General features: G+C 35.3%; 1 protein-coding gene across 1 annotated transcript; it reads left to right on the forward strand.

Annotated features, from left to right (window-relative positions):
* Nucleotides 1-567: 567 nt before the first annotated feature.
* LOC132493712 (diphosphoinositol polyphosphate phosphohydrolase 1-like) lies at nt 568-1202 on the forward strand. Its single transcript, XM_060104478.1, has one exon. The coding sequence runs from the start codon at nt 592-594 to the stop codon at nt 1108-1110; it is 519 nt and encodes a 172-aa protein (XP_059960461.1). The 5' UTR covers nt 568-591; the 3' UTR covers nt 1111-1202.
* The last annotated feature ends 16689 nt before the right edge of the window (nt 1203-17891 follow it).

Below are 17891 nucleotides of genomic sequence, written 5' to 3' on the forward strand. Positions count from 1 at the left end.
GAATGTACTTCAAAAAAACTCAAGACTTAACTGGTCAATTTTACTGGACATTTAATGATGAAATAATACCAATTCTACACTAACTCTTCCAGTAAATTGAAGGTGAAGAAACACTTTGCAACCTGACTCTAAAGTTCCTAAGTAAATACAAAAGACCTAGAATAGCCAAAATAACTTTGAAAAAGAACAACGTTGGAGAAGTTACACTATGTTATGAAATAATTTATAATAAAGCAACAGTAATTAATAAAGTAAGGTGCTGGCATCAAGACAGACAAATTGATCAATGGAACAGAATAAGAAGCTTAAAAATACATGTATATATATAAATAATTGATATTTTATGTAGGTGCAAAGCAATTTAATGTATATTTATTCATATGAAACAAAATGAAATTTTATCTATATCTTGCATCATATATAATAACTTAACTCAATGGTTCATGGTCTTAAACATAATGCCAAAATAGTTCTGTAAGAACATACAAGAAAAAATCTTTGGGGGGCGCGCGCGCGCGCGCGGCCGTCTGGAGCGGACTCCCCACCCTCGACTCCCGCAACCCGCACCTCACCCCCATCCGGGCCCGGAGGATGATGAAGCTCAAGTCAAACCAGACCCGCACCTATGACGGCGATGGCTACAAGAAGCGGGCCGCGTGCCTGTGTTTCCGTAGCGAGAGTGAGGAGGAGGTGCTACTCGTGAGCAGTAGTCGCCATCCAGACCGATGGATTGTCCCTGGAGGAGGCATGGAGCCCGAGGAGGAGCCAAGTGTGGCAGCGGTCCGTGAAGTCTGTGAGGAGGCTGGAGTAAAAGGGACATTGGGAAGATTAGTCGGAATTTTTGAGAACCAGGAGAGGAAGCACAGAACGTATGTCTATGTGCTCATTGTCACAGAAGTGCTGGAAGACTGGGAAGACTCAGTTAACATTGGAAGGAAGTGGGAATGGTTTAAAATAGAAGATGCCATAAAAGTGCTGCAGTATCACAAACCGGTGCAAGCATCATATTTTGAAACGTTGAGGCAAGGCTACTCAGCCAACAATGGCACCCCGCTCGTGGCCACCACTTACTCAGTTTCTGCTCAGAGCTCGATGCCAGGCATCAGATGACTGAAGATTTCCTGTAAGAGAAATGGAAATTGGAAACTAGACTGAAGTGCAGGTCTTCCCTCTCACCCTTGCTCTTTCACCTCTCCTCACAGGCCTCCTCCCTACATGAGAACCAGCACCCTTCACATCATGAATTCCTCCCTACATGTTGACAATAGGGATTTGAACTGGATTCTTGGGATTACTATCTAAAAAACTGGAGCGTCGAGCTCCGTTTCTATCCTGCTGGTTTGGAGTTTTTTCCATAATGCTACTTATCGCCGACAAAGGCCTCTCTCCCTATGCATCCATGCCTTACACCGTGCTGAACTGGATATTGTCCTTGTGCTCTGAAGCATCCAACTATACTTGGCAAGCGCAGCTGTACAGTCCTGTCCCTGTTCTGGGTAATCATGTTACGTTCCTGAAAAGTACACAGGAGGAAAATTCAGATGTTTGCTTGTCTTTGTAATGTTATAGCACTTGTAACTGCACCATGGAGCATGCTCAGAAATATTAGATATGTCTCCCACTGGGATGTGAAAGGTCCATCGTCCGCTGAGAAGTGTTATGGGAGAATGCTTAATCAGTTATTAGAACAGCAACATAATGCATTGGCTCCCTGCAAACTGTCTTGTTGGGTTTTGATACAGGTTTGATGCTGGCTTCATTTGCCAATTGTGTTGTTTAGTCGAGAAGTATGCAGAAAAGGGTCTTGAGACCAGGGCTGGGGGTGGGAGGCACTGATCAATCCCTGGCTTGGGACAGGAGTTTGTTGCTATACTCTTAGTGGCATCTCCTTTGTCAAAACATAACCAAGATGTGAAATTAAAATCGTAGTTCTCTTTATTTAAAAATTCTAATAAATACTCAAACTTTGAAAAAAAAAAAAAAGAAAAAATCTTTGTGACCTCATGTTAGACACAAGATTTTATAAATTCAGCATCAAAATGATTCATAAAAAAGCAGCTTTGTTTGACTTCATCAAATTAAGAACCTCTGTTTCTCAAAATATACTGTTAAAAAGATGAAATACAAAATATAGAAGTGATCAAAATATTTGCAAATCATATATCTGACAAAGAACTAAATCAACTATATATATATATATATATATATATATATATATATATACATATATATATAAACCTCCAAAAACTAAGCAAAAAACCCAATAAAAATGAAGTTTTGAACAATCACTTCATCAAAATTATATGGATGTCAAATGAGTACATGAAAAGATGCTAAATATCACTAGTCGCTAGGGAAGTGAAAATTAAGACTACAATGAGATACCACTGCATGTCTATTAGAATGACTGAAATTAAATAGTAACCATTAGAGGAGTTGGTAAGGATGTAGGGAGGGTAGAATGCCTTAACACTGCTGATGAGAACATAAAGTCGTACAACCCCTTTGGAAAACAATTTGGAATTTTATTAAAATTTTAAACATTCATCTGTCATGTGATGAATCTGTCACACCAGTCTTAGGAATTTATCCAAAAGAAAAAAAAAAGTTCATATGTTCAAACAAAGACCAATGAATTATCATAGCAATTTTATTTGTAATAGACCCCAAAGTAGAAATAACCCAAATGTCCATCATGAGGGGAATGTATAAAGAAATGTTGATATATCTATAAAATGAATATTACTCTGGGGGAGCAAAATTTACCACCCTAAAATGTCTCTTTAGCATGCAAATTATTTCAAGCTGAAAACAGTCAAAGCCCAAAAGACTCGAGGAGAAACTTTGACCTTCCCCTAACTGCCTAAAGCATATAGATAGGTGACCTTTCCCAGGAAAGGAGCTATCACCATAGATGACTATTGTATAAACATTGTGTGGACAGGAAGGCACCTAGTAAAGTATATTTGTTAAAATTCCTCTCTGTGTCCCATTGTCTCTGAATGGACCAGCAAACATTAGTTTATGAAACACTTGCTTTTCTATCTTCATGTGAATTGCCTTCCTCCCCTCTGAGGTCTCAAACCACTACTCCCAACATCCTATTTTGTTTTTAGCTAAAGATGGTATTTAAGCTAAAGGTTTCAGGCATTTCAGCCATTTGTGTGAGTTACTCAATTTTCCTGGGTCTGTTCCATGTATACATATTATTAAAATTTTGTTTCTTTTTTTTTTCCTGTTAATCAGTCTCAAGTCAATTTAATTCTTAGACCAGCCAGAAGAACCTAAGAAAATTTCTTCTTCCCTAACATTACTTAGCAATAACAAAGAATTAACTATTAATATATACAGTTATATTGTTTCTCAAAATAATTTTGCCACATGAATGCAGATAGACAAATAGAGTACCTAGCTTGTTATTCCATTATACAGAATTCTAGAAAGTGCATCCTGATAATTTATAGTGACAGAAAGCAGATCAGTTATTGCCAGAGAATCAGAACAGATGGTGGCAGGAGGGATACCATGAGGAAACTTTTGGTAGTGATGGGTAAATTTCACTGTAACCCAGCAGGACCCTATGGGGCCTACCCCATGTCCTCTGCTTTACCTCCTCTCTGAAGTACTTGGATAGTATTATTTGATGCACATTTTTCTGAGTTGTTTTACAGATGTGAAAAACCCCCACCAAATGGAAGAAGTTAACTACTTGACTATGAACACATAGCCCCCAGGCCTACTGGAGCCTAAGGATTGATAATATTAACCCCCATGACACTGCCCTGTTACCTCACCATCAACCAATCAGAGAATTGTGCACGAGCTTATCGCATATCCTGCGATTCCCCTACCTCACCTTGACTTCTAAAAATGCTTTCCTAAAACCCATTGGGGAGTTCAGGCTTTTTCAGCACTAGCTGTCCTGGACTACTGGTATGGTTACTACAATAAATGCTGCACTTTCCTTCATACTGCATGGGAGAGCTGACCCAAGTTTTATTTGATAACATTGTGAGGTTTTCGTGGCTGTATGTAAACGTCACCATTTATCAAATTATAAACTTTAAACATACACAGTATACTGTATGTCAACTATATCTCAATAAAGCTATTAAAAGAAGTTAACATAGAATTGTGAAGCACATATTATTCTTTCATATGCACAGACACCATACTTAAATCAAAATATAGAGAGCAAAAATAAGGAGGCTTGTATCAACTGAAAAAAAAACACACAACACAACCTAAAAGTTGAGAATTATTTGGTGGAATTTTCTAAGAACTTAAGCCCAGAAGCAGCCTCTCAGATAGATTTGAGGGATGCTCTGAAGAGGTAAGGAAGAGCCAGGATATATAAGAGTTTTGTGAGAAAAACCAAGTAGTCAGAACATCAAAGATTAGTGTTAAAACCAGACATCCCAAGTTAATAAATTTAGAGCTTTTCTGTGTATGGGAAGATGCAAGAATCTTGGCTCATTGAAATCGTTCCTTTGACGTGCACGTTAACTTTCTAGGGCCAGTATCCTGCTTTTCTCCATCTTGAATCCACTCAGGGTACACAGTTGGAGGTGGCTACATGTATTCTGGCTTGATGGTCACAATATTATTTTTTTACCTATATGGCATGCAACATTTTTCATCAAAATGTGCATCACCTCTTCTATCACACGTTCACTGTTCACCTAGCATGAGCTTAAAATTGTGCTGTACATTACAGGAAATGTGAATCATACATAATTATACTTACAGTCATCTTGACACCCTTTTAATTTTTTCTCCTTTTAAGGGTTACTTTAAGCTAGTCACAAGTTCACTTAGAGTAGGGACCATCTAAAAACAGGGATTTTTCCAAACTAGTTTGTTGTTCTAGCTCAAGATTTCTCATCCTTGGCACTATTGATATCTGGGGCTGAGTAATTCTTTGTTGTAGGAACAGTCCTATGCATTATAAGATGTTTACTATCCTTGGCTTTTACTTACTAGATGCCAGTAACACTCCTGCTCCCAAGTTGAGACACCCAAAAACATACTTGGACGTTGCCAAATGTTCTCTAGGTGGCAAAATTTCTCCCAGTTAAAAATCACTTCTCTAGCTCCAGTCTACAGAACAATGATGAAACAGAGTAGGTGCTCAACATGCTTTTTGAATGTATGAAAATATATTATCTATTCAAAAATATTGGGCACTGACATGAACAACAAACATGCAATGTGTTTGTTTATGATCATGAGTTTTGCTTAATACCTTGTTGTCCAGTGGCATACAGCATCCTAGAGCAGCATGCATTTTTATGTGTGACTGTTTATTTTAGAAAAGACCAACTTCTCCCTGGAGTCTGCTACACTTCTTATCAGCAGGAGAGTCTGAATGAACTGAAAAAAATTTTCTCACTGCTAGGGTATCAAAGTTCTTCCTTGACTGAATTTATTGAGTTTTTCCCATTTATCAGCTGGCAAATAAAATCAAATCTCATTGTCACACTCTAAGGAACCAACAATACCAGAACAAGTTCACATTAACTTCTTTGACTCCATTTTCTGTTCTCAGTTTTTCTAGCTGAGTTGAGAAAATGACTTGAAAGGATTTCCTGCCTCCTTAGCCAATGTTTTAAATTCCCAAAGACAAAACAAAGAGAGAACACAAAGTTGTGGTTTTGACTGAAAAAGGACAGATTTAAAAATATGGATAGGCAGAGAAGAGAGCTGTCTACCTGGAGTCATTTTGTGAGTATTGGGAAAGTTCTTCTGTTTCAAAATGTTTCTTTTCTTCATCCTCAATTCAATTACAACATAGTTCAACCTCATTGAATGAAAGCTTACTATGAGCCAGGCACTGAGTTGATTTTTGAATTACAGACATAAACAAGAAAGATGGAGTTTCTGCTTTCAGGCAAGTGACAGAACAACCTGAAGAGCAAATATTGTGTCTGAATGACACAAAAGAAAAAAATATGGGGCAGCATGGGTGTGCATAGCATGAAGATTTTGCCTTCATAAGGCTGAAGAAGACCTTCTTGAAGAAGTTATGTTTAAGCTGAAATATGATGGTAGAGTAGAATTAAACCAGATTTGGGTGACACACCTTTGCCCTAGGACATCAACACTACTCGTTCTTAGACTTGTGGACTAAACTGGAACTTGCACTATCAGTCCCCTGAGTCTTAGATCTTCAGACTTGGATGGAATTGTACCATCAGTTTTCCTGATTCTCCTAGCTTGTAAACAGTTGTGGTACTTCTCAGCCTCCATAACCAGGTGAGCCAATTCCTATTCCTATAGCAAACCTTCCCTTATATATATGTCCTATTTGTTCTGTTTCTCTGGAGAATGAATTCAACTAATACTAATGCAATACAACTAATATAACTGGTTAGAGCCAGGAGTATAATATTGAGTAAAAGTGGTGAGAGTGGAAATCCTTGCCTTGTTCTCATCTTAGGGGGAATAATTCAGGTTTTCACAATTAAGTATGATGTTAGATAGAGGGGTTTTTTTTGTAGTTTTTCTTTATCAAGTACAAGAATCTTCCTTCTATTATATTTTCCTAAGAGATTTTTTTCAGGAATAGATTTTGGATTTTGTCATATGTTATATCTAAGTCCATTTAAATGATCATATATTTTTTTTCTTTTTCTGTTATTAATATCATGAATAACTTTGCTTGATTTTGAATGCTAAAACAACTTTGCATTCCTAGAATAAGCCAACTTGGTCAGGATACATTATGCTTTATATATATTTATAGACTAGATTTGCTAAAACTTAGTTTAGAAATTTTGAATCTCTGTTAACAAGGGATTATAGCCTATATTTTTCTTTTCTTGCAATGTTTTTGTCCATTTTTGTATCACAATATGAGTCATAGACTAATTGAAAGCAGCCTCTCCTCTTCAATTTTATGGAAGATATTATATAGTATTTTTAGTTCTTTTAAAAATATTTGCAGAATTCTTCAGAGAAACCATCTGAGCTGTGTGTGTGTTTGTTTGTGTCTGTGTGTGTGTGTGTGAGAGAGAGAGAGAGAGAGAAAGGTTTTAACTACCAATTAAGTTTCTTTAATAAATATAGGAAGGTTTAGGTTATCTATGTTTTCTTGAGTCAGCTTTACTAGTTTATGTTGTTGAGGAGGAAGAAATTTTCCTCTATCTTTCTTGGCTCCTCTGGCTGGTCTAAGAATTAAATTGGCATGAGACATATAAGAGGAGAAAATTAAACAAAAGTTTAATAACATGAATACATGGAAGAGACCCAGGGATACTAAGTTACTCACCCAAATGGATAAAACCTTCACCTTAAATACTATCTTCAGCTAAAGACAAAGGAGGATGTTGGGCGTAATGGTTTGAGAGTTCAAAGGGGAGGAAGGCAATTAAAATGGAGATGGAAAAGCAAATGTTTGGTAAACAAATGTTTGTTGGAACATGCGGAGACAATGGGACACATTGATCTTTAGGCCTTGCCCAGAATTTCCTCCATCACACCTAGTCTGTATTCTCTGTAGATGTTTCTGGTGTTAGCCCTATTCCTAGGATGGGTCCTCTATCTAAATTCTTTCAGGCAGTTAGGGGAAAGGTCAAAGTTTCTTCCTGAGTCTTTTGGGCTTTGACTGTTTTCAGCTTGAAATAATTTGCATACTAAAGAGACACTTTGGGGTGGCAAATTTTGCTCCCCTACAGTGTCTTTCAAAAAAAATTGTCCATTTCATCCATTATGTCCATTTTGGATGTAATGATTTTTATTAATATCTTATTGTTACTATCCCTTTAATGTCTGTAGAATCTATAGTGGTTGTCTCTCCTTCCTAATGCTGTTAATATGTGTATCCTTTTTGTGTGTGATCAGTCTAGATGAGCTTTATTAATATTATTAATCTTCTGAAAGAACTAGCTTTTGGTTTATTCATGTGATTGATTCTTCCCTCAGGTTCATGTGGGTTTTTTTGTTTGTTTGTTTTGTACTGTTTTTTTACATGTATGTGGTGATCAGTTATTTCCTGAATACTCTAGAAGGACCCTCTCCAGATTTTAGAATTTCTGTTTCTCTTTCTTGGCAGCAATCTCTTCTCCTGTACTTAGGAATTCTTCATGCTACAATTGCACAGTTTTCTGACTCTCAGGCATCATTGTCTTTCATTGTTTGATAGGCAATGTTAAAAAAGCTGTTGTTTATCACTTTTAGTTGTTCCAAGTGGAAGGTAAATCTGGTCCTTATTACTCCATCTTAGCTAGAAACTGATGTATTGATGTTTTTAAGAATGAGAGTGATATGATAAAATACACATTTGAAATTTTAAATTCTTACCACTATGTGCAAATTGGTTGGAAATGGGGTGGGTGGTGGTGATGGTTCTACTTAGGAGATTATTGAAACAGTCCAGGCAACAGTGGTTTGGACTAAGATGACATCAGTGAGTTTGAACACAATTTGAGAGATATTTAAGCATTATGATTGTTTTTGATAACTGATAGTTCAAAAGGGGGTAATTTCTGGCTTTGAATTATTGGATGGATGGTGATGCCATTATCTCAAACATCAGAAAAGAAACAAGTTTGGGGATACTCAAGATGGTTGAGAGAAAGGATTTATTAAATTTTAAATTTGTTGATTTTGATGTAATTATAGAGAATCAAATGGAGGCATCCAGAAACAGTTGACAATCTGTGAAGCTCAAGAGAAAGGAAGGAAGGCAAACTAATTGGAGATAAAATTGTAAATGGCTTATTCAGACTTTAGAGTTGATGAAATCAAATGGGGAGAGGTGTATGGGCAGAAGAGAAGAGGAATTGAGAATATCAACATATAAGAGCTAGTGGAGGAAGAGACAGAAACATGGCTGTGATGAAGCAGAGTTAGAAAGTTAAAGAGAGTCTGTGATATATCAGAAGCCAAGGGCTCTCTAGAATTTCTTTAATCAACGGAAGTAGGGGAAATGACTCAGGGAAATAACTGATACAGTGCTACTAATGTAAAGATTATATGTTCCCCCTTTTCATTCAAACAACTGTAAATAGAATAAAATTTAAAAATAAAAAACCTTAAACCTCATTAATAACCAAACAGAGGTATTTTTAAACAACAATATTTTTTATTAAATTAACAAATATTTTTAAAATATAGAAATAGAAAGAAAATACACAATGTTAGAAATAACCAATGTAAGCTTTTTGAAATGTTGACTGGTACATCATAATGGGAAGTAATTTGATAATGTAATTTAACCCATTTGTATGTATCTTAAATAAATAGTGGTCTTCACAGTTTATATATATATATATATATATATATATATATATATATATATATATGTATATATGTATGTATGTATATATATGTTGGTTAGAGTGCTATTCATTTAAACAAAAACTTAGAAATAATTGAAAGTTTCACAGAAAAAGGAAATCACTAAATAAGTAAAGTTATCTACACATAAAAAATTACATGATTTTTAAATATTTGTTAATAAAGTTTTTAATTATCTGGGGACATAATTTTGAGATAAGGTTAAATACTAACTTTAAATACAACATGTTTTCAAATATCTAAAAATGCATTGGAGAAAACACTTCAACTGTGGATGCTTTGAGTAATTAATTGGTTTATTAGGTTATTCTTAATAAAATATTAACAATAAGTAAATTTGGTGAATTCACCATGTTAGGGAGTTATTTTCTTCTCTAAATAGGCATAAAATAGTTAGACAGTTCATCAAACTGAGTTAAATGAGATTTTGTATGTGTCCCAATGACTCCACAGAAGACATTTTGCTGCAAAACTCTACTTCAAATATTAACTTATACATTATTTCCAACAATAGCAAAAAATAACTAGAGCCTAGGGAAGGAGGAAATACTGATAGCTCTATTTCCCTGGCTCTTAGATAAATTTTAGACTTGAAATGTCACTGAAAATATTAACAAGGAGCTAAGAAACATATACTGAAAATAAGTAAATATAAAAAGAGCCCTAGAGTATCTCTAAAATATGCAGTTTCTGAAAATTTAGTTTTTTCACTAAGCTAAAATATGATGCATCAAAGAGTTAAAATTGGATATTTAATAGCTGTAGTATAGATTCATATCAACTTTAAAAGTCAAATAACTTCCTCTAACATTTATGACATATAATGTAGACTGTGTTTTAACATTGTATCTGCTTTAAGCCAGCAAAATGTGCACTATGGGCAAAGGTAAGAATTATGTGTTATGAAATGAAAGACAGAAATAAAATTCTGAACTTTATTTCTAAAATAAGTTTATCTGTAATTTTATAGTCAACAATCTTTTATTATGCACATACTCTGTGCCAAGAACTGTCCTCGTCTCTAGGGATGTAAAAGGGAAAATCAAAGAGCCTAAGTCTAAGAGACAAATATATATACAATTTAATGACAGAATCTACCACAAATATGGGATCATAGAAGAATATAAGAGGGACATTTAATCAAAGCTAGAAGTCAGAAAAGAAGTTAGGAAAATGATTTCCAGAGTTTAAGATATCTGAGCTGAGTTTATAAGGAATAGGAAGATTTATGTAGATAAAGAATTAAGGTCAGTTTGGTGCTTTGTGACCACATACAGGGGTGGGATAGGGCGGGTAGGAGGGAGACGCAAGAGGGAGGAGATATGGGGATACATGTATATGTACAGTTGATTCACTTTGTTATACAGCAGAAACTAACACACCATTGTAAAGCAATTATACTCCAATAAAGATGTTTTTAAAAAAAAGAAAAAAAAAAGAAAAACAAGAAGAAGACCAGCAAGAAGAAGAAACTGTTTGAGCAAAGGAACTTAAAAAAAAAAAAAAAGGAATGGAACTTTGAAAATAGTGTAAAGAAGTTATGGAAGAAAGGTCTTCATTAGTGGTAGCAATAGTACTATTATCAATTTTATTTATTAATGACTGGGACAAGGGCTGGCTCATGAGCATGCAATCTGTGCAGTCAAATAAATCTCATCTATAAAGTACCTTATGTTTGGTTTAATGGTCTTCTGTCATCATCTTAAAATTGTTAATAATATTTGAATAAGGCACCTGTATTTTTTATTTTACAATTGGGCCCCACAAGTTATGTCATCAGTCCTGTCTAGAACATAAGTTAGCATGAACATGAGCGAGAAGGACAAGCTCATAACACAGTCTCAATGGAATGTTTTAGAGGTTAAGTTTTCCTAATTGTAGTCATTAAAGAGAAAAAAATTAGTTGGGGGTGGACACAATCAGCTGTGAATTTTGCAGCTATAACATTGATTGAAACAGAGAAGTAATTGAATGGGGGCAAGGCTGGAGATAGGGAGATATTGAGTAGATTACAGTAGAAATTCAGAAAGGAATTAGTAACATATGAAATCAGGAAATGACAGTGGAAATGAGAAGAGGTAAACATTTCCAAAAACGTTTAGTAGGTATTATTATTAATTAATTAATCAACTAATTAATTAATTAAGTTTTGGCTGCGTTGGGTCTTCATTGCTGCATGTGGGCTTTCTCTAGTTGTGGCGAACAGGGGCTACTCTTCGTTGTGGTACACGGGCTTCTCATTGCGGTGGCTTCTCTTGTTGCGGAGCATGGGCTCTAGGTGCCTGGGCTTCAGTTGCTGTGGCAGGCAGGCTACAATAGTTGTGGCTTGCAGGTTCAGTAGTTGTGGTGCACAGGCTTAGTTGTTCCGTGGCATGTGGGATCTTCCCGGACCGGGGATTGAACCCATGTCCCCTGCATTGGCAGGTGGATTCTTAACCACTGCACCACCAAGGAAGTCCCTAGGAGGTGTTATTAAAGGACGTTTGGTGACCAAAATTAAAATGAGACATAAGAGTTAGGGATTACTCTAGACTATGCCTTTTACCAAAACAAATGTTCAAAAAGTGTCAGACTTTGGGGGAAGACAATTTCTTTATCTTGCTGTATTCCAGCTGCACAGAGTGAGGCAGTTCGCCTAGATGATGTAATCCTAGAGGCTCTAAATATCCCTCCTCCTCCAACCTACCCTCAAAGAGATGGGTAATTGAAGATGCAATTAATTACTGTTAATCACTAAGCTTTGGTTAAGACATTGGGGGGAAAAGCCTCTGGCAACTTGCAAATATGTTATCTGGTAGTAATAATCATCAGCCTCAAATTACTTGTGTAGAGAGGGGTCCTGATATAGGGAGGAGTAACAGGCATAATTGTGCTCTCTGATTATCTGAGTAGCTGGAGTTGGAGAGGGGCTCTAAAAGAAAAGCAGGGCTTCCCTGGTGGCACAATGATTAAGAATCTGCCTGCCATTGCAGGGGACACTGGTTTGAGCCCTGGTCCAGGAAGATCCCAAATGCCACGGAGCAACTAAGCCCATGTGCCACAACTACTGAGCCTGCACTCTAGAGCCCAGGAGCCACAACTAGAGAAAGCCCTCACGCAACAACGGAGACCCAACACAGCCAAAAATAAAATTAAAAAAAAAAAAGCAAATCAAAAACCTCCTTATTTCTGAAAAAAGGTAGTCCTTCATAGAATGGATTTTTGGAGAACATTATGCAAAAGGTCATCTAAATTTTTAAAAATAAATTATTCAGTAGATAATTCATGTTATATAATATGCAATACAGCCAAGAACCTCAACAGCTTGAGCCTTCCTTTTAGAAGTGTGTACCTTTGGTTTTAATTCTAACATAAAAACCTTAAGTATTTGGCTATTCTGGGCAGTACAATAAGATGGAGCACCAACTAACCTTCTTTACTGAAGATTGAATTGAATTATGTATGATTTGAGGATTTAAGGAACTTAAGCATTTCACTGGAAAAAAATATTTACAATCTTTGTATTATGAGCCTTAGACACATAAACACACACACATTCATCACAAACACTTTCCTTTGAAAACCTGTCATTGAGAAATCCCTGAGAAAGTAGAACTATAACCAAAAAAAGACAAGATAGAAAATAGAGAAAAAAATAGAAAAATATAAGATGAATCCTACAGATTCTAAAACTGAAAGTAATAGTTTCAGAAAGATAGAACAGAGCTATCTAAAGGAAGTAAATTATTAAAATAATAAGAAAATTCTAGAACTGAAGGGCAAAAGTATTCAGGTTGAAATTGTCCATAAAGTGTCTGGTAAAATGGGTGAGAAAATGCACACAGCAACATACATTATCAAGAAAGGTGAGAACACTGTGAACTGTTCAGAAACACTGTTTCTAAAATCTGAAACAGTTACAAATATACATGAGAGATGGTAAAAGAAGGAGAAAGAGAAGAAGAAGGAGGAGGGGAAAGAAGAGGAGGAGAGGGAAGAAGATGAGGAGGAGGAGGAAGGGCAGAGAGAGAGAGAGGTAAGGAGAGAGAGATATATGTTCAATGTATCTAGGGTTAGAATACCATGAAATTTATAATGGTAATGTTGTAATGTAAAATAATATGGTGCAATGACTACCAACTTCTTAGAAAAAAATTTTTCTAAACAAGATTCTACATATAGCTCAAATAATCATGTTTGAGGGTAAAATAAAGATATTTTCTGCCATTTTACCATCCATGCTTTCTTGGGTAGCTACTGGAGTAAACCAAGAGAGAGGAAGATATGGGATCTAATACTAGAGAGAGGGAAAGAGAATACTCAAGAAGGCAGTAAGGAGATATTCAAGGATAACAAGGTTGCCACAGATCTAGGAAACCGTCTATCCAGATTGTACTAAGAGAAAGAAAGTTTCCAGAAGGAATGTTTCAAAAAAATAAATAAATAAAATAGATAAATTATTCAATATGTCTATACATTTCAGGGAGATTTATATTTATGGTAGAGAAATAGTGGACAAGTTAGTGATAAGTATTTATAAAATAAAGCAACTGAGAATGAATCAATTATTAACTCCAGGGAAAATAAAAGATTACACAGAAAGTAAACATGGTTTATTCATGGTTTAATTGTAAGTAATATTTACATTGTTAAAATAATGTACACACTGAGGAGTTATAAAACCAAAATTCATAAATATATAAACTATCTGGAAGCATGGAGAAGGGAGGAAAAGTCTAATTGGATAGAAGACCCTTTAGTGGGAGATCAGTAGGTATGTGTGAAACTGAAAAATATAAAAAGCAAAATGGAAGCATATTTTATTTGGAAATATGGATGTAAATATGAAAAGTAGCAGCCAACAAAAACTGAAAGTAGCTGTCTCTGGGGGGCATAAATGAGACAGAGGACAAGTAAGAGGTAATTTGCTATTTAAGTTATACTTTTAAACTAAGTGATAGAAATTAAAATGTCAAAATAATAGTCATAAATGTGGTTTTCCTATAGAAGGGGCAATATTACCAGAGGAAAAAAGTGTTTGGCAAATGGTATTATTAGTCACTATTATGTCATACAGTTGTAGGGGAACAAAACTTGCCACCCCAAAATGGCTCTTTGGTTTGTGGATTATTTTGAAATGGAAACACCAAAGCCCAAAAGACTTAGAAAAAATCTTTGACCTTCCCCCTAACTGCCTAAAAGAATGTACATAGAGGACCTAGTCCCAGGATAGAGCTACCATCAGAAATATCTAAAAAGAATATGGGCTAAGTGTGATGAGGAGAACAGGGCCTAGAAATCAAAGTCCACTTTGTGTACCATTGTTTCTGCATGTTCCAGCAACATTTGTTTACAAAACATTTGCTTTTCCATTTCCATGTGAATTGCTTTCCTCCCTTCCGAGGTCTCAAACCACTACTCCCAACATCCTCATTTGTCTTTAGCTGAAGACACTATTTGAGGTGAATTTTTCAGCTATTTGGGCAAGTTACTTAGTTTTTCTGGGTCTCTTCCATGTATACATGTTATTAAACTTTTGTTTAATTTTCTCCTGTCATTCTGTCTCATGTCAAACTAATTCTTAGACCAGCCAGAAGAACCAAGGATAGAGGAAAATGTCTTTCTCCTTAATACAGTGTAACTCAAATAAGGACTAGAGAGGAAAAATAAGTAGTAAAACATGAGGCTGAAAGTAGATGTTAAGACCAGGCCACTGAAGCATTTTAATACACAAGAAAGGGTTTGGACCTTAATTTTTGCCTTTAGTGGCCTCTTATTATGTGTTTTGCATAAGCCTTCTCTCAGAATTGCCCACCTACCACCCAGGAGAAGACTCCAAGAAGCCATGGTTCTGCCAATTGACCCTGTAGCTGTAATTCTTGAAGAGTGGTCAGTTGACTCTTTTAGTCAATTGATTTTTTTAGGACTTCAGAACTTTAAATTCAGAGTCAGAGAGGTAGGAGTTATTTGTAACTGAATAACATTACTTGCAGTATTTAGAGGGAAAATCTACAAGTTACCACTCATTATATTCCCTGGTTTCCAGTTCATTGGTATTCGTACCGATAGAATAAACTATCCTTTCTTTGACCTAGCAAGGTAAGATGCTATTGGTTACAAACTAAGAAGCCATCACCTTAAAGCAACCAAAGATCCTAGTAGGTTTTAATGTAATCTACATTTATATCCTCATATTCATGTAATGGGCAAGTTTGGCTGTATAATGGTCACGGATGATGAACATTGCTTGTCTGAAGTAAGGAATGCATTTAATGGAAAAAATAACATAGTTTTTCATGATAGTGAGTTCATAAAAGTAACTAGATAAACATTCAGAGCCCATATTCTTAAATCAGCCCATCTCAGGAAAAATATTCTTGAACCACTTAAACAAGATAAACAAGAAAACTTGATTCCCTTAGATGGCATTAAAAAAAAAAAGAAAAAGAAAAAGAAATAGCAATGAGGAACATTGGGGTTAAAAAAGGAGTAGCCAATAAATACAATTAATGTATTTAGTTTGGGAATGGGGAAATTAGTTGGAGAATGGGGAAGCCCCACTAAAATTAAAAGTCTGAAGTCTGGGTTTGTGTAAAAACATAAATGTATCAAATCAGTGGTCTTGAATGAATCTTAGTCATATTAGGAATGGGCCTGTTTTGGAAATCCCATGAATAATTTGTCTGTTTCTGAAACACCAAGAGGCAAATGACTGGGCAAGATCTAGCTAAAGGATTACTTAGCTAGATGGGGCAGAGAATAAGAAACACCTGAAATCAACATTCTACAATGTTCAGCAACAGAGTTGATTCACTGTTTTGCTGGCAAGCTGAGTTATGTGGTTTAATATGTACCAAGAAGAGGATGGAATCTGAATGCTTAGGAGGCAATATACAAGAAGATATTAAACTTATCTATCCATGCTTATTTCCAATTAATTCTTGTGGAGCTTGTTTGTGAACTGTCAAACATCACTGGCTGTTCAGTGTTTTTAACATATTCTTCTCACTGTCTGGAATTCTCTTTCCTTTCCATAAACTCTACCTTTTTTTTTACCAAAGTCAAGCTCAAATCCCATTTGTATAATTGCCTCTCTGGTTCCCTGAGATCAAAGGTAGTTTATTCACTTCTAACTCTTACAAATGTATGGATCTTACTTCTGTCTTAAAAATTGCATTAACTTTTAAAATATTTCTTATTTTGTTGGTTTTAAAAGTAGCTTATGTGTTCTTTCCATATTTGAGTTTTTATATGATCACGCTTATTTTATATCTGTATAACATAACTTTAAGCTCCCTTCATGTTACTGAGTCTTAAATGCAGGACCTAGCCCAATGTCTATTATCAAGTTACTAGTGTTGATTCAGAATCCACTGCTATGAAAGGTGACACAACTATGTATTATATTCCATTCTAATTCCACTTCTTTTTTCAGTGTGATTTCCCAGCCCACTAAGAAAAGTTCTCAGATGACAGAAAATGTGCCTGAATCTGTGATGCTGCAGGACATGGCTCAAGGTCAGGTTTTGCTACTCAGGTATTCAGTTATAAGTAAATGGCTTGAATTTGTTTCCATGGCTTTCAATGGAAAGATAATCCATACTCTATAGAGAGTCTGCCTTATTCTCCAAAGTAACTGAAGTACTACTTGTCCTTATTTTGACAACTTTGGTGTTACTTTCCCTGAAATATTTTTTTTTATTAGTTTCTGCTTTATAACAAAGTGAATCAGTCATACATATACATCTGATCCCTGAAATAATTTTTACAATTCAAATACCAAACTTTACTTGAAGGCTGACTTTAAAAGCTTTCAGTTCAATTTAACTCAATTTGATTAAAACTAATATAATTGGAAGGCTGGAACGGATTTCCACACATTCACACCAGACTGGAGGAAAAAGGACAGCATCTGGTCTGGGGACATAATTAGTTCTTTACAAATGAAAATTTTAAAACTGTGACAAAAATTATTTATAGCTAAGGGATATGTAATTAAAGGCTATGTGGCTCATGGATCAGTCTTTTTATTATATTTCAAGTGTGTCTAACAATAATATGTTGGACCAAGATGCTGCTGAACATATGGAACTACCACCACTTTTCATAATAATATAAAGGAACAACTTAAGAAGTGTAGAAGCTGAGTCATGGTTATGAAGCAGATATATGTTTCTTTTTCTCAGTAGGCTATGAAACAGTGAAGTATTAATGATAACCTTTGAGAGGAGCTGTGTGTGTGTGTGTTTGTGTATCTCTACCTAAACCTGTGTGAGATCCAACAGTTTTATTTTTAAAAAAAATTCTGTAACAAATATTTTTAATTTTTTTAATTTTAATTTTTAAAATTAATTTTATTGGAGTATAGTTGCTTTACAATGTGTTAGTTTCTAATGTAAAGCAAAGTGAATCAGCTATACATATACATATATCCCACACTTTTGAATTTCCTTCCAATTTAGGCCACTACAGAGCACTGAGTAGAGTTCCCTGTGCTTTACAGTAGGTTCTTATTTGTTATCTATTTTATACATACTATCAATAATGTACATATGTCAATCCCAGTCTCCCAATTCATCCCAACCCTCTATTTCCCCCTTGGTATCCATACA

This window comes from Mesoplodon densirostris, chromosome 7 (genome assembly GCF_025265405.1).
Source record: "Mesoplodon densirostris isolate mMesDen1 chromosome 7, mMesDen1 primary haplotype, whole genome shotgun sequence".
Lineage (NCBI taxonomy): Eukaryota > Metazoa > Chordata > Mammalia > Artiodactyla > Ziphiidae > Mesoplodon > Mesoplodon densirostris.